Raw genomic sequence first — 21,892 nt, forward strand, 5'->3', positions numbered from 1 at the left:
ATATGCACACTGCCCTTGCCACGGTTCAGACAGTACACTACGTGCCTAGAAACCTATATCGAACTACAGCTATACACTGCATTTTAATGCCCTGGAGAGGGGAAAGCTACTTAGACGTGCAATCTTCCCTGTACCGACCTGCCAAGAGAATTCTTTAGCAAATGCAGTGAGTCCTTCTAAGGTATTTGTCTGTGAAGCACTCCTGAAGGAGTGCCAGGAAATCCTTGTATTATTATAAATAGAAATCCAAGAAACGACCTGATAGTTTATAGTAAAAATTCTAATCGCTCCATATCAAATGACTCTAATTTAGGATCAGTATTTAAATGGCTTAGAAACATGAGACGTTCTTTCACGAGGTGTTTTAAGAGAGATATTGTTTATGTAAAAAAACAATGCATCCTGGATGTTGTAGTCTTGGCTGGTTCCGCAAAATGTTAGATTACAGTAACAAATTGCAATGATTTGTCTAAAAACGACAGGAATGGAAACACCGTGCCCCCCCCCCCCCCATTCCATCAGTATTACTTTAATCTGCCTGCCTTTTAGTAGCCCCTTTGAGCTAACGTGTTGCCTCACTTCAGCGCCTGGGCAATGATGGGTGGTCCCATGGTAGGCAATGGAATGAGGGCAATAATTATTTGGCGCACGAGGAAGGTTTGCATTACTTGTAGCTCCTCTGATTGCACAAGAATCCTATGGCATGCTGGTGGAGTGAAAGACCCCAAGACACGTGACACACTCCAAATGACGGTGGAGGAGAGATATGCACAATTCTTTGTATTCTGAGCTGAGAGGCCAAGGAGTGAATGGGACTGCAGCAGTAAGCTCTCATAGACTGGTTATGACCACAAGAGAGCACAATGAAGGAATGCTGTGCACAGTTAGGAAAGAACCAATCTGGTCATTGTTACAGGTTCAATGCAGCATTTATGAAGTCACACTCATGTTATATTATTTTATATCATCAGCATTTGTAGATCACCCTCTTCTATTAATATTGCAAGTAAGCACTTTTCTAATCTGGGCACTATTTGTATTAGCCAGGAACCACACTTAAGAAAATATTACAACCAGTAGCTGGAGGTCGCAGATGGCACCACATCTAGAACCCTTGAAGATGGGTAGCCCTATGAGAAGGATCGAACAGTGTCCTCTTCGGATGGCGCTACAGGGCCATGCTAACATTTTCTAGCAACAAACTCTGCAGCTGGAGAGCACAGCTGCAAATGGCATGGTTCGCAGTTTTGTCTTCCTTTTCACTTTTGGAATTTTCTGATTTGAGGGAATGTCACTTGTGTTTTGTATGCACCTTCTCATGCAGTTAGTTGGTCATGAGCATGTATTGGTTGTAAGAGGGATGACTTTGTCCATTTTGTCTTAGCAGCCACTGTAGAGCAGTGATACTCAAAGTACAGCCCGGGGGCCGCATGTGGCCCTCCTGACCTTTACCTGCGGCCCACTGGGCAGCAGTACAAAAGGGGGTGGTGATGGACGGAGCATCCGAACCAATCAAACACTGACACCCAGTCAACAGATCAGGGTTTAATCCATCACCGTTCTTTAGCCCACTCTGCCACCCCAGTTCCGACATGGCCATATGCAAATCAGTCTTACCCTGTGCCTCATGGGAACAGTCCAGCCCGAACTGCCAAGCCATGCCTTCCCTGGACCGGAAAAAAGCTTCCTAGGACCGGTTTCTGGCATTACAGCCGTCTTCAGCCAGGCTTGCTTGAATCCAGTGGCAAAGTGAGCAAGGGACTCACGTCTAAGCATACAGCAGCAGCACCTGCTGTTTACTCGACTCAGCAATAAGCAATACCATTTAAAAGAAAAATAATATAAAGCAAGCACTTCTTTAAAGTTTAATTTCAGTTAGGGAAACGAAGTGACCAGGCCCTTAACTTTAGGAACACCTTCGTTTTTAAAGACAGCAAACGTACACATAGGATAGTCTTTTCAAAATTCTAAAAGTGTATTTCATTGACCTGTAGAACCATTTAACCTTAGTAAATCAAATTATAGCAGTGCATTCAGAAGTATTTTTTTAAAGTGATGGTTTTCAAATATGAATTTAGAAATGTTCATGCTCCCTCCCCCACCCCTACCGTGACAACAATGCCATTAGTGATTACATCCAAGCACAGGAGATGATTTTGTACAACATACATCCTGAAGCCATGTTTTTTGAGGCCCTCTTATATGTGATAATGAAGAAAAAGGAGAGAAATGTAAATAAAGCAATTGCCCATGATCACACAATTTGGTGAAGTGGAAAAGCTGGGATTCATTCAAGGTTTTCTGGTTTCACATTGCGCAATTGAGTTCAGCCTCTACATACACATGCTTCGCCTCCTCCTACACCCACTTTACTCCCACTCACCCAGCTGACATGAGTGTGGCCCTCGGTCACATCAAAGACCAAACTTTGCGGCCCCCATGAAAATGTTTGGAAGTACCCATGGTGTAGAGTGATCAGAATAGGTGTGATATAATCCATCCTTTTTGTTAAAGCTACCAACATGGCAGCTAGATGATTGCCATATTTAAATGGAGCACTGAAGGATTGGGCTGGTCCACTCAGAATGGATTTTTATTTACCAAGGTGAGACACAAGCATGGCTTGTACACCTATTACTTGCAGTCTTCACCCAGAATTGTAGGTTTATATTTTTGAGTAGGTGCAGTTTTGTCGCATGGTTTTGAATAATTTCAAACTGTGGTTCTGCATGTTCAAGTGGCAAAATAGGGTGAATACGAGGGATTTTGCTATGACTTAATTATTTATGTTAATCTTATAGGTTTTTGTCCTTTTATAAGAGTAGGATGTTGGAAAATTTCTGAATTTTTCAGCTTCAGTGGCCCATTGATACAGTGGAAAGTCAGGAGAAAAGCCTCACAGAGAACGTTCAGAAATAGATGTCCAAAATGATATATGGTTTAAACCAAAAGTCGGGTGAGGAGAGGCATCAGTCTAATTTACACACAGAAGAGGAAATGCCAGACAGAGAGGAAATGATGGAGATACGCATGCCCTTACAAGGAAATAAACAAGGAATGAGAGGCTGCTTTTGTCAGAAGACTGAAGATGATAAAATAAGACTACAGATTGGGAAAAGGGAGCAGCAAATGTGTGAGAGGAGATCAGCACAATAAATTAGTTATAAAAAATCTAATACATTCAGAGACATTAATAATAAAACCAGGGTATATGTGGACAATGGTGGGTCACCAAGAAAAGAGCAGGCAGAACTTCTGCAGACTAACTGGAGCCAATTTTGGATTAATAAGCATGGTCTATGGCTATGTGGGTGACTTCATACCATGGAGTTGGGATCTCACACTCACAAATATCAATAACCAGTGGCAATACTTTCAGCCCTCTTTAGCTGTCGCTCGTGACAGATGGGTAACTCTGCTTTGTTACTGGGGCTCTAGAGGTATGGAATTCCCATTCGACATAAGTACACATTTTCCACTCCTATAGACAGGCTCTACTTTGCTAGCAAATACCCCAGGCCCAAGGCGTACACAGAATACAGAGTACTCACGTCTGAATAGATATTGGTGCCGATGACAGGGGCCCAGTGCGCTGGTTCACTTTTACAGTGGGCAGGACAGTAGATTCTGAAAATAGACCAATCATTGACTTACTCTTTATGAAAGTCATCATGACATTTGTGAAGGAAGCTCACCAAGTGAATTTCTTCTAATACAGACAGACAATGGAAAAAATGATCAGGTGGAATACAAGAGTGGATCTCCAAATCTATGATAAACTGAACATTGCCAACTCAGATTGCAATCGCAAGCCTGAAGCACAGGGTGTAGCCAAGAGGTTGTTCCTTGTTAATTCAAATTGTTTTACAGGGCAATAGTTTTAGTTTAACTCTTGTAATTGCACCACTTTGACACTTAAATGTTTCCTACAAAAATGAATTAACCGTCTTGTTACTGTGGAAAGTAACACTCTGTATTCCACAGATAAAAATAACTGCAACTCTCATCAAGACACGTTTCCTACTGTGACACCAAACAGAAGCAATCATAGTGGTTAGCTCTGTGCCTTTAGCTTTTCACCCACAAATTACTAGTAAATATACCACAACTCTTAACCGTGTACCATTGACGCTATCGTTCAAAACTTAACCTCATGCCCCAGACTTTTAAATGCATATACCCTATCCAATACACTATACTCTTCACTTCTAGCCCTTGAATTCAAAACACTTACCCCACTCACCTTCCTTACACCCTACACCCTTAAGCTTATGCCCTAAAACATCCACCTTTAACTCTATACCTACACCGTGAACCATGGGCACTTAACCCCAACAAAAGAACTTCCATATCCCTTCCCCTGCGCCACTAATCTGTAACCCTTATTCCAAACCCTAAACCTGACACAAACCCCTTTACCATATTTCCATAACCTTTTACCCAAACCCTTAATTCTAAACCCCAGATTCTGAGACTTTTTTCCATATCTTCTACCTTCATACTCTTGTTAGCTGTAATCCTATAACTTAAACATGATACTCTTAATACGTAACCCTGTACCCTGAATTCTTAACGCATAACCATTTAGTCCATACCTATAATCACTATGCCCAGTACATTAATTCATTATTCTGGCCCCCTTCATGCAGTACTTACTTCAGTACATTTTGGTAACAGATTTTTAGGTTTAGAAATAATATATAAGACATATTATTTTTAGAAGTGTTGCATTTGAAGTTCTGTGGCAATGTTACCCACTGAAATTAAATGTGTATCATGGGTGGAAAAGGAAAAGAGAAGTGGGGAAAGAAAAAAGAAAAGGTAGATTGTAGAACTGCAAGAAGTAAAGAGAAAGACAAAGAAAGAGAAAAAGTAAAAAGTCAGAAAATGAACAAAGGAGAAAAATGAAGACTGGAAAAATAAGTATAAAAAAGAATGGGGAAAAGAAAATAAAGGAAAGAGAGGAAGGGAAGCAACAAAAGGAGGAAGAAAGAAAGGGAAGAAGGGAACAAACTTACCGAGGGCAATGGGATGCTGGTTTTTTGAATTGGCACAGTTCAGCTACAGTGGTGTAACAATCCAATGACTGCACTGTAAGGAAATGTAGATAGGAGTGAATGTAGAGGGACAAACATCTCTCCTTAGTATGAAGAAGTAGTTGGTGTACTGCATGCCTCATAACTCAGGATCAGCGGGCCCTATGCCCATGTACAAGTAGGAAACAATATCAGAGTTGACAGCAAATGTGGCCATGCTCCTGTCAACAAAGACACCCCTTTCAGGCCGATTCACTGCTGTTGTCAACAGTTTTGTCATGCAAATGAGTTTTGAGATTAATCCAACCAATGGTTCCAACAAATGGGTCCATTTGATTGAATAAGCTCTTATGGGACTATATTGAATAAGAGACGAAAAGAAAAGACCAGCTTGACTTAACATGGAATAGTCATTGTTTACTTCAATCAATATTTTTCTAGTATAAACTTTAAAAACTCAAAGTAAACAGTTCATTTTTGGCGAGTGCTATTAAAATTCATGGTTGGGTCCAAATAACATTAGTTTATGTCCCCTTGTGCAATGAGATCTAACTCATTTAACTTCTGGTAGATCCTGCATCAGCATGAAGTGCACAATACGAAATGGAAGATGGCAAAAGAAGAACTCAGTCAAGGGCAAATAAAGTTTAAATGTCAAATTCTTCTTTTAGAAAATAATCATACAATCCTGAACAGTTTTTTTTTAAAAGACAGTAGCCATGTTTTGGGATTGGTTATGGGGTTAGGCTAAATGTTAGAATTAAGGTAAGGGCTAGGGAGGGATTCGGGGTTAGATTTAGCCTAAGAGATAGCATGTGGGTTATTGTCAGGCATTTTCCTTATTTTCCTCCTAGTACAGGGCTAGTGATTGGTTTCTTTCACTGTATTTCTTTTTTGTTGTATCGTTTGTTTTCATATATATCATCAAGAAGCTGACTGCTATCATAGGTTTTACCGTCTCCGTGGACTTAGATGCTAATCCCCTCCCTTCTCCAACCCTCCTTTGGAAACAAGAAGTACATTGTCACTGAGAAGTGTTAGGATGCATAAAAAACTTTAGCAGCACCCAACCTTTCATGTAGGTAAAGCAGTGCACCATTAGGAACTTCTTTAGAGTTTGGAGAGAGTGCAAAATTCTCCAGTTTCTAGAGGAAACTCTAAATACCGTAGGGAGTGTTGTGGAGGAAATACTGCGGGTGAATTCAGCTAGCTATTTAGGAATTGGTGTTTATTTTCATATCCCTCCAAATCTCTAGCTGATGCACTCAGTCCACAACTGTTTTTTGATTCTTTATTTATCATTTGATGTTTTTGGGTCACTTTGGAATGACGCAACTCTTTATAGAAAAAAACTAAAATAAAGAGCAGACTACCAAGCAATTGATTTTGATGAGATGAAACTCCTAGTGCACAACCTCTGCGGAGTAACTCACAAAACATTCTTCACTAAGTGTAATAAATGCATAGAGCTGTCTTCTGGTGGAAGTGTCCATTGGTGGTCTGGGTGTAGTAAATTTAAACAGATAGAAGACGGAGACTGGGTAGAAATCGCAGTATAAATTCAAGAGAGAGAGCGAGATGGTGAGCTGTGTGGATATCCAGATAATGTCTATCTATTTGCAAACACTTTCAATATAAAACAGTCACCTGGTGGCTTTCCTGAATATCAGGGGCTGTACTATAGAAAGTGTCCCGGGGGAGCAATGGGCATGTGCACCAGCTTTGCTCTGCCCCAAGCACTTTGGTATTGCAGAAGGGGCCGTAGACGCTTGTGCAGCCTCTTCTTTAATACAGATAGAACTGGTGCACATATAGCGCCAGCGCTATAATCATAGGGTTTTCCTTCATTTGCTTGGGGCGTGTCCCTATGCAAATCAGGATATCTCTTTGTCTCTGTGATGTATTAAAGACACGGGCGCAGAGGCAAAGAAGCTGTCAGGAGGCGTGTTGACAGTGTGTGAGGTGGCGCACTGTCAATGCACTCCCTGATAGCAGCCCCCTAGAGAGGGAAAGGGAGATTCTATGGGCCTCCCAGACCTCCCCCTGCAGACAGGTGCAGTCACTCAATGCACCCACCTTTAAGGGTAACTCAAACCCTCCTATCAGGTGCAGGCGGGTTGCCGCCTGCACAGTGAAACATGGAGTGGCTTTGAAGCAGCTGTTCTGTATTTCACTTGAACGCGCTACCCCAGGGCAGCACGAGTTCACAGCTGTCCTATGGGCAGCGAATGTAATGTAATATGACGCATTCTGCTTGTTAGCGCCAAGCGCACCTTTTGAAAGGTGCGCCTGACGTCAACAAGGAAAATGTGTCGCAGGGCAGATAAGTCCATCCAGGACCTGTGTTGGATACTCTTGAACTATGGAGTTAATTGCAGCAGGGAGCAAAATGGCAAGGCTAGGGGTGCCTGACGGCCAATGTCTGCTGGGACAAATGCAGTGGGTAAGAGAATGCGATCACTTTTGTCGTTCTCAGTGAGACACACTAAGTGACACGCGCGTCCCTGTACAAGGGTCCTATTGCTGGCGGTGCCATAGGAAGCCAAGCTGCTCCTCGCCAGCAAGGTGTAATAAGGATGAAATGCACTAAGGGCCGCTTTGATTACTGATTAGTGGAGCCCAGGCCTAGTAGATTGGGCTGGATCTCGCCTTTCAGAAAGGGACAAACTTTATTTGTAAGCTTTCCCACATCTGTCTAATCATAGACTAATCACAGACAAGAGCAAGCTGTTCTTGTCTGTGATTAGACAGATGTGGTAAAGGTGATGGGACAGCATGCACACCGAGTGATTATTAAAGCTAAGATTGTTATGAATAATTTGAGCACTTCATGCATCACTTTTGATTGTCTCTGACAGCTGATAGCTTTAATGCCTGTACCTCTGGGTACGGAAACTTTGACAATGAAACTATGTTAGGAGCACAGACTGATTCTTCTCTGAAGCATGTGATACAATTTCCACTGATTAAGTTACACATTAAAGAGGAGGACATTTCCTGCAGAGAGGCTGAGCCATAATGGAAAGGGTGAGGGCAGACTGCCAGCTTTCCATCAATAGGAACAATGGAGCCTCAGAGACTGGAATAATGAACGAGAAACCAACATATGAAAAGTATAAGGTGATGCAGGTAATTCCCATGCATTTTTAAGCAATATCCTTTACCCTTGCAATAACCATCTTACCTGTCACCTTGGAAACCATGAACGAATTGGAAGCTTTGTATTTGCTGAAAAAAGAAGACAAGAATTAAAATAAAATGGGGAACTTTTTAACCTGGTTATATTATGGTGGACAGTTTTTAACATGCTTACAGGGTGCTTTTCTTCAAAACAAATTAGATGCTTAAAGTATCATTTATTGACAACATTCTCATAGTATCACAGGCAAATCCTTACTTTAGATACTGCTTCACAAAATATATTTGTTTGGCAGTTGTATTGACAAAAACAAAGCATATGTGTGGCAAAATGATCTTTAATCAATACATCAGAAGAAAATAGAGGCATAGAGTTATAGACTTTCGCCCACAGAATTTTTAATTTTCCAGAATTTACAAAAATCTGTAGGAATGTGCTGCAAAAATTATGTACCAAAATATTGTCTGAAGGCAGGGAATACATGGATCTGGAGATAAGAGAATACATACAAATGGCCATTTTCGACGTATTTTGTCGGTATGGAAAATATGGGCCTGATTTAGAGTTTAGGAGACAGGGATTCTGTCGCAAATGCGACAGCGTACTCTTTTCTCCAAACTCTTGGTTTGCCTGCCTCATTTAGAGACAGGTGGACCATAAGGTTTTTATTGATAGAGCCCTCATTGGCTCAGTCAACAGAAAGCTTCCCCCGAAATTCTGATAGTATAGGGGTTAGTAGAACAACAACATTACACCGCCCGCAATATTTTAGGTGAAGAATGTAGTCTAATGACTACGCCTGGGTGCAAAATGATGTGGGAGTAAATTGGAGCAATTGCGCGTTTTTCTTTTGACATAAAATTGCAAAAAATACACAATTACGACTGTTTTTGTAATTATTAGTAATTTGGCACAACAATCCTACGGGAGGAGCAGAAGAACAATAAACGTAGCAATTGCAAGCAGCTAATAGTGCTAATTTCTTCGCTCAATATGCATCCTCAAGTCCAATAACACTAAATGATGGGTTACACTCATGGACGTCAATTCACCAAAATGCCACGGCTAGCGGAAGTGACTTCACATGCCCCTTGCACTTCACTTTCACTCACACATACATATGCTCATATATACACACACATTTAAAATAATAGAGAAAAATGTAATATAATAAGCTATTAGTATAATTAAAAAAATGGCAAAAAACGAGGTGAGTGAAGCTCCCACCAACATCCATAAGGACAAGCTGGTTCTGTCCTTGCCACTGCTGACGATAGGGGTCACAAAGGCAGTGCCAGGGGTCACAAGGGGCACGCCAGGGGGTCTCAGCAACCACCCCTTGGGATCCCTAAATGACATCCATGGTTACACTCCTTGAGAAATTCCTCACAATGTTGTGCAATTTGGCTGTAATCGCCCTACAGCAAAGTATTCAAGTAACTCTCATCTCTAGTAATGATCTAGTGATGTGGGAGTGAAATAAATAATAATGACCCGTGGAGTGGGGGGAGGGGTAGGTGTGGGTCATTCGTTTTTTTGTTTTTCAAATCCAAACTCCCAAATGTTCCTTTTGAAAGCTAATTTCCATGAGAACTTTTATAGTAGTTTTGGCACTTCCTAACATGGGCAAACACCAACAAGTCTAAGAGTAGGTACTGAAGCAAAAGCGTAAGGTTCACGCCAATAGTATATGGTACACATGCACTCGGAGTATAGTAGTACCTGAGGGACTCTATGCCGTTCCGCGTGGACTTGACGAAGAACGGTAGCCTTCCCTTCCTGGTGATGTCCACTAGGCCGCCATTGTTGTCAAGGATGCCGTAGTGGATAGCAGCACGGCACAAACTTGAGGTCTGCAAAGAAGATGTACAAGATTCATGGTTACATATCCTGTCACTGCAGCTTCCCAGCTACCTTCAACAAAGTTAAGTCTTATCCTGAAAGTAGCCGCCATGTTGAATGAGAAGTCTAACAGAAAGATATCCTTAATTGAATATTTCTAGTCAAAAACTAACTCTAGTAATATTTGTACATTTGCCTTAACATCATCTACCTAATTACTTGATATGTAGAGCTCTTCCCCTTGTTTATCTATTTTAATTTATACATTTCCCATGGTGTTTTTATGATCTCTTATCTATTTGTATCCCATGTTTGACCAATATTATTATTGGAGGTCCTAACTTGGGTCCTGCACCTGATCGTCATTCACCTTGTTATACTTGTTCATTTCTCGAACATCATATACTTAAATTACTTTAAATGTATAGCTTTTGCACCAGAATATCTATGTTGATTTGTATATCTCACATGATGTTTCATTATCGTTCATCTACTTGTTTGCTATATATTATCTTCTGTTGTAAAGAGCTCTGATACCTCTGGGTCTAGCCAGCGCTATATAAAACTTAAAAATAAATAAATAAATAAACTGCAAAACAAAACCACTTGAGTCAAAGACCTGACAATGAAGCAGTGAGTGCAGGGGCGTAGGAAGAGGGGTATGGTGGGTGTGGGCCTCCCGGGTGTCATCCCTGAGGGGGGGGGGGGTAACGAAATGGCAAAAATATGTGTTTTAAACACATATTTTTGCCTTTTTGTCAAGCCAAGGGTGACAAGAAGTTTTCCGCACCGGGTACCACCTCACCTTGCTACGCCACTGCGCGAGGGTCAACGACCGGACAATTTCAACGTCATCTACTGCAATTTTGGGGGTCAAACGCATCTGCCTGGTAATACCAGTATCTGCCCCTTAAATATTTCATGAAAGTGAGGGCTTCCTTATGTTCCATTCTGTTTTGGTTTTCTAAATCATTGCAACTGAGATCTCTGGACAGGAAAGCAGGCATCTTTTTGTTCCTATAAACATATTTCAACCAGCAGCATGGCTTTGCAAGTAACCTACAACTGATGTTTCCTTTCCACAGTATACATTTCAAATTGTTTCAGCATGTCTGCGGCTAAATGATTCTTGCATCAGAGAGTGCATGGAACTCTTTTAGGACGCCCTAGTAATATTTTTACACAAAAATATTCTTTGCGCCGAGTGATTGGTGTTCTGGTGTAGGGTTTAGTGTTTGTCACTAAAAATGGCAAATAACAAGCACAAATTTGCTGGGACTCGTTCTACCCTTGTTATTAATTTATTTTCAAAGTGTTGCGCCCAGATGGTAACCGAAGTCAAAACTAAGTGCAAAACTAGAGACAGAAGACTTGGAGCCCAACCCATGAATTGTGCGCACTAATAACACATGCCAAAACCATTTATGTTCATTTTTACCACTGTGCGGATCTCTAAAGGAGAATAAAAGTGTGGAAGCCGCTCCTGACAGAAGGGTGGCCATGTATTATAAGAAATAAAGTATTCCCTACCTTCTGTAAAAAGAATATTGCAGGTGGCATTGGCGTGTGATCGTGTGATTACCTTATAAACTCAAACGTTTTTCTCTGTGATAAGAAAACTCTTGGGGGATTCACAGTACCCATAATGTTTACAGTTTATCCCCCAAATATTAATAGATGTTTTTTCAATAAAGATTCATGCAGCGGACAATGTGAGCAGTACTGACTCAGGGTTGAATGCTCTCACTAGGCGCCAAGAAGCTATTTTGTACACGCGTGCTCTAAAGGTAGCAAATAACATACCAAATAACATAACTTTGAGTACTTACAGTATCATAAAAGAGAGTGCCGAAGATTTTCGCCTTTTTGTTCATGCAGCCAGCAGGGCACTGGTACCTGGAAATAGAATTAAAGTGTTATATTGTTAAAGAATATCTTCACAGCATTCATCTGCAATTCGAACTGAGAGACAGTTTGGACTGAGTCCCTGTGCCCACTTTGGACAGACAGACAAACTGGAAGAGAGGTAGCAAAGTAAGCAGAAAAAAAGGATGGGTGGATGGATAAATACAGGCGTATGTTCAAACAGACGAACAGACCAGTGGACTAACAGATGGACAGTTGGAGTCACAGAAACAGAAATGGCCCATGCCTGGGAGCCACAGACTGGAGTGTGGCAACCTTCCAAGTTGGACATCTGGCTTGGATCCTCATCTGGAGCCTCTGCAATAGAATCTGAAACATCTGGCATGTGTTGCTTGTTCCAGACTAGGATGCGGTGTCTGCACTTCCCTCAGTGCTGGAGAACCCCTGTATAGTGGGGAGTTCTTCATGGGCCCTCCCTACCACTCTGTCTGAGGGTCACTGGTGAAGTCTTTGTGAGTCAGGCTGCAGATCCAGCCTCAATCACAGAAGAGTCAAGGGTTGTTAGCCACAGGAATGTTTGTATGAGCATCACCATGGAAACAGACTGTCAGCACAACACCGCAAGGCACTATCATGGACATAGACAGTCAACACAACACCACAAGGCATTACCAAAGACACAGACAGTCATCCCAAGTCCGCTCTGCGATGTGTACACCACAAGGAACCATAATGGGCGCAGACGGTCAACACAAAACTCTTTTTCAGGATGTCCACTGAGATGAACCATCATGGACACAGTCAGTCAACGGAACGCCATTCTGTTGTATGTGCACCAGGAGGCAACGTCAATAGGCATCAACGGTCAACACACCACTGCTCAGTGGTGTATGCACCTTAAGGAACCATAACGGACACAGAAGGTCAACACAACACCACACTGCAATGTGTGTGCACAATGTGAGGAACTATGATCTGCAGTCATGAGTAGGGAAAGCATGCTTGAAGCCTAAGGCAGCTGTGTCAGAATTGGTGTTGATTGAAGGGCGCCTCCGTTACTAGCCCATCACATACTCCCTGCCAGCAGAAAGGCTGTGCTGGTATTACATGGTTTAGTGTTGTGTTGAGAGCCTTTCACTCCAACGAGCATGGCTTGAACCTTGACCTCGAAAGATAATTGCTGTATTTACCATGTGCAATGAGTTTAAAGGACCTATCCCAATTCCTGGCTTATGTGTTATGCCAACATTATTCTACCACCAGCATCTCGCATGGCACATCCAGTGGTGTTACTAAGGAACCTAGTTTCAAGGATCTCCTGTGGATCCACTAGTTGCAATCGAAGATGGTAACAGATCACATAACATTTCCCAGGTTAAGTCTAAATATCTCATCTTCCTGCCTTTTGGCAGCACTACACGTATGTTGAACAACTAGTCTGCATAGCATAGCTGATGACACTGAGTACTTGTCTGCACTATGAATAAATTGCAAAAGGCATCCTGCACAATGCCAGTTATGACAAAATAAGTATTATATGCTAAAGTGCATATAGTACTTTAACAAAAGTGAAACTGGAAAATTAGCAAGCAGTGAGAGAGGTGATGATTTTGGGATCCTCCCTAACCTAGGGGGAGTACCAAATAGATGCCTTGAAAACAAAAAAGCACATTTTATTGAACAATTTGGTGGTGGTCCCATCCTCTTAGGACCACCCCAAGCACAGTTATTGGCAAAAAAACATTCCCAACCAAAGGCCCTGCAAAGCATTATGGGATGAGATTAGCAGTGGGCAGTGAATATTATATAGTATCCAATATCAAAATAATTCTACAAAGAGCTGCAGTTCAACTGGTGGTTACAAGATGTCCCTCACAAGTCAAATGCAAATGCTTGATGAAAGGGTTTCAATGGTTTTGCATTTGACTTGTGAGGGACATCTAGTAACGACTAGTGGAACTGCAGCTTGATGTAAGAATAATTTCAATGCTTTGCATTTGACTCGTGAGGGACATCTAGTAACGACTAGGTGAACTGCAGCTCTTTTACGTGGAATTAGTACAAACTTTGCATGCTCCGTTAGCAACTGTGGGTACCACAAATCCAAGAAAAAGACAGAACTAGATGCAGTATTCACTTCCTTGGGGAAGGTTACATTAGAGAGGCCACGGGCAACTGCCATAGGAATAAGCGACTAATTAAACTAAGAAACAGTGAAGAGTGAGGGTTAACAAATTCTATCAACCTTTTGAGACTTTAGCTATATATTGCTATGAGTAAGGTCAATTTTATTACTATTTAAAAACATGATGACGAATTATTTTGGGCATGAAGGGTGGCCGCTCACTGAAATGCTGCCTATGAAACAGCGCCGATTTGTTTTACAGCTAATCAGTACCAACAACCTCTCCTGCTCTGGTACCCAGTGAATAATGATAAACCTAAATACCTAGTTAAACTGTAGTACCCAGAAAAGCACGCTTACTTAGAAGGCATGAATATTCTCTTTAAGAGGCGTGCCTCTTGGTTGTATGATACAACCATGCATGCCTAAACCACACATGCCTTACAAACGCGGTCTGAATTACGACCATGTCTTTACCACGCATGCCTTTACAATGAATTTTGTTGTAAAGGCATGATTGTGTAAGGGATATTCATGGTAAATTGCATATTCCAGTCCATCTGCCCTGCACCTTAACACTCGATGCCCTAGCCGTGTAAACCACCCCACCACAGCCCTTAAAACTACCGACACTAAGTCTTAAAACTCCGAACCAAAATGACCCCTCCCCCCGAGTCCTAACACTCTGCCTCCTACCCCAGCCACACCGCCCATCCGGACAACTAGACCACTGTCTGCCTTAAGATGCGGGTCCCAGGCAAGCACTGCTCTGCTTTCGGGGAAACAGCTGGATCAGTGATTCTTTTGTAAATTCATTAAATAAATACATTAATTAATTAATCAATTAATTAATTTGTGCAGTCCTCCAAAAATGTTTTTTTCTCTCCTGAGCCTGCAAGAGAAGAGAGCGTGGACCAGGACGGTAAGTCTTACCTTCGAGTTGATAACCTGCACCAAGCACCACACAGTCTTGAGCCCATATCAACCTTGGATAAGCTCCTCACCCATAGCTTTAACATTCAGCCTGGCCGGGCATACATGTAGACAGTGCTTTATTGTGAGCAAGTGCTCAATATTTCCGATTGCGGTTTTGGAAATAGAAGAAGGGCTGTTGATACTATAAATGGATCCGTGTATTCGCTGTCCTCTGTTTCCATGAACCCGAGTGGATACAAAATAGACACTAAATTACAGACTGCACTACAGTCCTGGAGGTTGCAAAGAGGCCTTGACCCTTCTAATAAGGCATGGTGGTGCCCACCAGTACAAATTAAGTGATGGCCTCGATGTTAGACCAGACACTCGGATATCCACCCCAAACATCGAGTGCGGATGTAGATTCCCTACCCTCATCATCGTGGCCAAAGTGGCAAAAGCACTTCAGTAACAACACACATAGAAACGGCACAAGACCCAATTTGGTACCATCAACCACCCTAAAGTTCACTTGCGGCTAAACATCTGGTGATTTCCCCAGACGATATCCCATCCTCAACCACTTGCTGGATGCTGGGCATAGGTGTGATGACAAGTTTTAAGGGGTGGTAAGACGAACAGCCCTTAGAGGGTAGAGATGTCCTCTAATTCGAGGGTGGAGGGATACATCCTCCCTGTAGTATACTATTAAACAAAAAGTGTCCCACCGGCTCCTTTGGAAAATTAAGATGGGGAATCACTGGTACGCCACACGATGGCCCACCCACAATTTGGGTGGGAAGGGAAAGTGACCCTTTTCTTTATATAACCCTCACCCACTCTAGTAGTGGCATGCTTCATCATCGAATTTACCTTGAATCCTACAGGTCAGGGTGGGCTCAACCATATTCCAGGGATTATAAGGGTGTGAGGATGTGATGGTCCTATGACCCTAACACACCAACATGTTTCAGCCCTGTTCTACCAGCCTTTATGAGGTCCTGGGCTTTCATCAGGGTGGGTAGCGAAGAGGCCCTCCCCCAATGATGTGACTAATGTGTGGTTATTATAGATAGCATGCAATTAGCATGCAAAATATATAAAGATGTACTTGCCGCTGTTAGGAATTACCCAAATCAAAAGGGACATGTGTTCCCACAGGGGCATTAGAGGGAGGCCTTGTAGTGACACTTTCATCAAAGGTCCCGTCCCTTCTGAGAACCTACATTCCGTTCAGCTCCCCTGGGAGCCATTGCGTGGCGTACCAGTGGTCCCCCACCTTAATTTGCCAAAAGAGCTGTTCTCGCTCCGGATGGGATACATATCTGTGATGAAACAGTTCAAGCATCTCGTGCAGATGGCAGTCAGTGCCCCCAAACTACACTGCTTGGCTTATCTGAGAAGACAGGACCCTGATGCTGCTGCACTCCAACATTCGAGACTGTCCCCAGACAGTCCCACAACCCCTTGCAGGGTAAGAATATACAATTTTTATATTCATATTATAGCTAGTCTGTCCCCATTTCACACCCATACTTCTAAGGAGATGCAGATGTGACTACATAAAAACACCTGGAGTCAATAAATCTAACTAACCTTTAAAACTTGGCAGATGTTTGACGTAACAACGAAAGGGTGACAACATCCTCTTGAGTTGGCGACACCGACCGTTTTGTCGTGGCTGATGCCGACGTAACACTGTCCTGGTTGAACTCAAGCATGTGGGTGCTTCCTGCTCCCACTCCCCCCAAGAGGTTCATCTTGACTGAAGCTGAACATACCAATGACGTGGCGGCATTCAGGCTTCACGTGATGTCCCCTTGTGGTACCCCTACCTTCACCACCTTGGTGTATGTGGGACAAAATGTCCCGGCTGCATTCACGCAGACGGCGCAGGCTCACGTCGGTCGCCCACACCATCTACCTGGCTTCAAAACGCAAGAGATAAATCCACTGAACATGGTTCGACAAGACTGCATATGAAACACCACACCCCATGGAGATACCCCCCTCACACGGGGAAAGAATGCCTATGTTTCCATCGGTGAGGGGTGCTTGTCAACAACAGCACATGGATTTCTTAGGGTTGGGCGAAAATTCCTGAGTGTGGCTTATTGCCAGAACTCTCTTGGATAGGAAAGGATATAAAGAAATTGAAGGCACGTGGACGGCTCAGCGGGTTATCACTGTTGTGTCTCATTCCTACCAGAGCAGGAGTAATGAGCCAGCCTGCCGTGCAAGCGCTTAAATCATTGCTGATATGACATGTTAATGCAGTTCAGAAATGCAGCCAACCACAGTGAGGCAGGAGGGAACATTCCACCTCGTCTGAGCTGTCACTCAGCCTGTGGGAGGTGCAGACACAGGCATGCACTGCTCCACCGGGGGTTTGGGAAAGTTCCCAGAGGGTCGGTGTCTCAGGCCTGACATGGGACTGGCTTTCCCCCAGGCCAGGAAATCTCACGCTTTCTTTATCAGCCAGGATACTAACATGGGCAGACTCCTTTTGCTGACCAATGCTAAACAGATGTGATGCCAGAGTCTCATTGAGCACTGAACTGAACTAAGGCTACTGTCCCCCTTGGTCAATGTTCAGTTATTAAAGCCTGTTTCTGGGCGCTTTCTGCGTCGGCAGGAAAGGGATCCACGGTCCAATGAGATGAACGGCTCATTCAGTGATCTTCACCCCAGTCTGCTTGTGCACGTTGCATGCTCACATTTGCACAAGTGATCAAGGTGTGCATTGTCTGCACGGTTTGTGGTACAGAGGGGCCACCATGTGAATAGTGTCATGACACATCTCAAAACCCCAAGAGACATCATGAAACAAAGCAACATTCTGAGTGCCTAGTGGTGGCGATTGTTGGAGATGAAGGCGTGGGCAAAGAGACACTGGATGACCCCTTTAAAGGTCATGATCAGGGATGCTCTCAGTCCATAAGCACATGCATCCCTGATTCAGGAAGCAATGCACATACAGATACCTGAGCATCAGCCTTTCCGCGTCCCTCAAAGGACACACATTTGAATGCACTCCAAAAGGTACACACCGCTTTACTTAGCTCTGCCTGCTTATTGCTAAAGAAGTTCAGTAATGCACCTGTACACTATGTAGAAAAGTTGGTTTTTAAGATAGTAGATTCTGTGGTACACACTCTTGCAGCGTGGGTGGGCGGAGGAGGAAGAGGGTTGTTTTTAAGCAGGCTCATGTACCTTGCCACCAAACCCTTGTCGCACAGGTAGCAAAACCCTAGGCATGTGCGATTATCGAACACGCACCATGCATGAAGCATCAGATTGAATATCACTTTGGTGTACTCAGGATCACACAATTTGCCTGAGTGGCAAACTCATGATTCATAGTCATGTCACACACTTCTAACGTTGACAACTTAATATATCTTTTATCCACGAAAATCCTTACTTATAAGCATTAAAGAATTAATTTCTTTACAAGCGCTGTGCAAAGCAAAATAAAAAAAACATTCCTATATGCAAGAGTAGCAGCCCAGGGACACAAAGGACATTGCAGAATAACTGAAAGTTTGTGCTTCAAAAAAGCCCTGAAAGATGTGCAAATTCGCACAGTGCCTCAGACAGGGGGCAAAATTCAACATTTTACCATCAATCCCTCATGCTAACAAGTCTCAAGGAGGAACTAATGACAGATCTGGAAGTCTACAAGCTCTGGTGCACTTCATGCTTTAACTGAAGTCTCCTTGTAAAAAGGTCTTTCATCGAAAACTGTGCATTCAATTTGTATGATTAACAGCTCTATACGCTTATTTTAATTGCCCATAATTGGCTCCTTAATTACAGTTGGCAGAAATCATATTTTCCTTTCCCTGCCACAAAGTTTTCTAAATCAATCCCGCCATATCCGGGCGGAGGATGACAGCGAGGTATGGTCGTCTTTCAAGGAGCACTAACATTGAGCACACTACCCTCTCTCCACCACAAATCTAGCTCTACCACTAACAAGATATATTTGGGAACACGTCGTGATCTAATTGAGTCAAGGCCTGCAACTTCTCAGCCCTGACAAAGCAGAGAAAAATTTACATTGAACCAAGACCTCATGGGTGTCTGCATTTCTGCCCTTCCCAAGCTGAAGGTAAAGATATGCACCAGTCTTTCTGTTACACGTAGACACCAGAACAGAACACCCCTTATTGACACTGAGATGTCCACTCTTGTTTACCATGAGTGTCATGGCTCAGCAAATGATTTCATTCCAAATAACTAAGTTATCCCCTAGGTACACCTGATTCTTCAAGGGTAGTGATAGCAAGCTGCCAGGGCGCCATGTGTATCAAGTGGAAAAGTACAAGAGAAATAGTACTGGGATGACAGACATCAACTAAAAACCAGTATATTTCCATGCATGCTGAAGAAAACAAGTATAATCATCAAGAACCAGAAACTGCTTTCAAAATCTAAAACAGATTAACAAATTGAAGGTTTACTGCTTAGGAATGGTTGTACAGCGAAGGACTTTCATCTTTCTAAAAGCAGCAAACCACAAATATCCAAAAACATATTCGATGGACACGCACACATCCATTTACATTTGCTCAGCTAAAATTTCCAGCAGGGTAAACCCTCACTGAAAGACAAATATCTAACCTGTATGTCATGGGATCAAACCCTATTGGTTTGCCATCTTTCTGGGGTAGATAATGTGAGAAACAAGGTGATGGGGAATAGTAGAACCTACTAACCTCCAGGAGAGATTTAAGCTTGGGACATGCACATTAGCAATGGGTTATTTCTTTGTAGAGTTCCTCTCACCTGTTGCACGTGGATCCTTTGCATTTGTCTCGCATTTTAGTTTCACACTTGATGACTTGAGCTGGAAAAAACAAAAAATGAGAAGTTCACGAAAGTATAAAAAAAAAGTTTACGAGTACTTAGCACCTAACGAGCAAATTGGGTTTTCTTCCATTTCTGGTCGCAGTTGGGTTATTTGATTTTTGTTTTATTATGAACAAACATCACTATAAAGGATGTATCAAAAGATGCATCAGAAGTGACAGCTTTTTTTAACAGAACAGGTGAGGGCTTTTTTTTTTTAGCAAGCATGACTGGACTGAATTGAACTTTGAATGTAAAATCAAATTACAAATCTCTGCTACTTTTCCTATTTTTGAGTTATGGCCTTGTTGGAGAGGAAAAGCAGGAGTGTGTGTCCTTGAGTCCTTCCTTCTTTGCTAATAATTTATCATTACCTCATTGCATACATACAGTCCGATTTATATCTTGGCGGGCGGAGGTAGATCCATCATGGTGATGGGGTAAATTGCCCCTTAACCCTGACGGAGTCCACGTTCCCTACCGGCCAACATTAAAAATTACATTTTTGAAGCATTTGAAGGAATCACCATCACGGAGGTTCCATGGAAGCAGGATTTTCTTGTTGTAAATAAAAGAAACAATGCCCACCTCGCCCTGGGAGTTATCTCCCATGGCGAGGACGGCATTAGACAGTTTTCACTGCCCCTTACTACCAGGGCTTTCCTGGCGGTCACAACAGTGAACACTAACCTGTATGCCCGACCATCTAAATTAGGTGGGTGGACATAGAGGTCAACCTCTGATGGCCCTTACTATGTTGAGCCATCGGATGGGTGTAACCACAGCAGAGATGGATAGTTTCCACTGTAGGTACACCAAAATTTGTTGCCAATAAGGATACTTCTTCACAGCCTAGCCCCAGCATAGTGTACAGTTGAGTCCCCTGCCTTGAGTGCCCACCTGCAAGTATCTGGTCATGATAATCCAGCATGTGTGTGAGGGCCTAGGACTGTCCTTTGATGGGAGTCTGGTTCTTGACCTGCCAGGACCCTGGAGGGGTGCACCAAATGCGCTCTCCATAGTGATAGAGTTGTCTGTCAGGTTCAAGTGTGTAGCACAGAGGTTACAGTATACAGTGATTTTAGTGACCCTATTGTGATCTTTTAATTTGTGCCAGAAAAGTGGTGGCCTCCTTGTCCACTCGTGTAAAGTTCTGCTGCTACAGGTGGATACGAATTCCTGTGCTGGTATCCCAAGCACATGTGTTTTTGTATGTATATGTATGGTCTACATGTTACACATATTGTGCATATCTGAGTAAACCAAAGTGAAGGAGGCCTGTGGATTCCATTTTGCAAGCCTTTCCCAGACAGTGGAAATATATTGCTGACATTCCTGAGACTGGAGCGAGGTGATGTAGACACTGTATTCGGGAAAGCGGACCCTTTACTGTAGAGAGCTTTTGATAAGTGCTCTTAAATACTGCCATTTGGTGGGTGGGAAGGGTGAGGGATGTGACTGAAACTCCTATTAACAGACTGTGAAGTGTCATTTAGAAAGGGGTCACCCTTTTGTATGTTGTGTGCACAGTAAGCTGGAGATGATACAGCTTTGAGGATCATTATTCTAGACCAACCCAAACCGGTTCTGAACATGCAGAGAGAGAATACACATTCCCTTTCTGCTGTACCTGTATAAGAGTGTGAGCTGTTGACTAACTTGTTGCTCCAATTCGAAGTTCTCTTTGATCAAGGTGGGAGTGAAACACAAAGTACCCAGAGGACTACTGCACAACCAGGGCTGGTGTCTCCATGACAGTCAGGATCCCCAGAAGTGAGGGGACACCACTTGAAGTCGTACTTGAAAGATACTCTGTTACTAATCCTGGAACGCCTGGAGGATCCTGCCTATAGGGCACGGAAAACAGTGAGCCAACCCTGCAGGAGGACTATTGGCATGGGAGAGAGCAGTTGACCCTGGTGATGTGCGTTAGTCTCACAGAGAAATGTGGAAGCCTGACTGGCATGCTCGAAGCTCAAACTCAGTCACTATCATCAAAGTGGAGCATTAGCAGCACGGCCATAGCTTGCCGGTGCAGATCACCCTGTCAGCTAAGCTGTCACAGTGGTGGCACATGCCCCAAGTATACCCGAACGGTCTGTGCCACTAAAGAGA

At 43.0% G+C, this 21,892-nt stretch overlaps 1 protein-coding gene across 1 annotated transcript in view; it reads right to left on the reverse strand.

The window, feature by feature from the left end:
- Positions 1-21,892, reverse strand: part of CRISPLD2 (cysteine rich secretory protein LCCL domain containing 2) — a 174,965-nt gene that overhangs the window by 47,106 nt on the left and 105,967 nt on the right. The window contains exons 8-13 of the mRNA XM_078668251.1: positions 19,715-19,775; positions 11,847-11,913; positions 9,898-10,028; positions 8,221-8,264; positions 5,019-5,091; positions 3,552-3,627 (exon numbers count right to left, since the gene is read on the reverse strand). Of these exons, the coding sequence (XP_078524377.1) occupies positions 3,552-3,627; positions 5,019-5,091; positions 8,221-8,264; positions 9,898-10,028; positions 11,847-11,913; positions 19,715-19,775 (452 nt within the window). The remainder of the gene's footprint in view (positions 1-3,551; positions 3,628-5,018; positions 5,092-8,220; positions 8,265-9,897; positions 10,029-11,846; positions 11,914-19,714; positions 19,776-21,892) is intronic.

The sequence above is a fragment of the Lissotriton helveticus genome, chromosome 12 (assembly GCF_964261635.1).
Source record: "Lissotriton helveticus chromosome 12, aLisHel1.1, whole genome shotgun sequence".
Classification (NCBI taxonomy): Eukaryota; Metazoa; Chordata; class Amphibia; order Caudata; family Salamandridae; genus Lissotriton; species Lissotriton helveticus.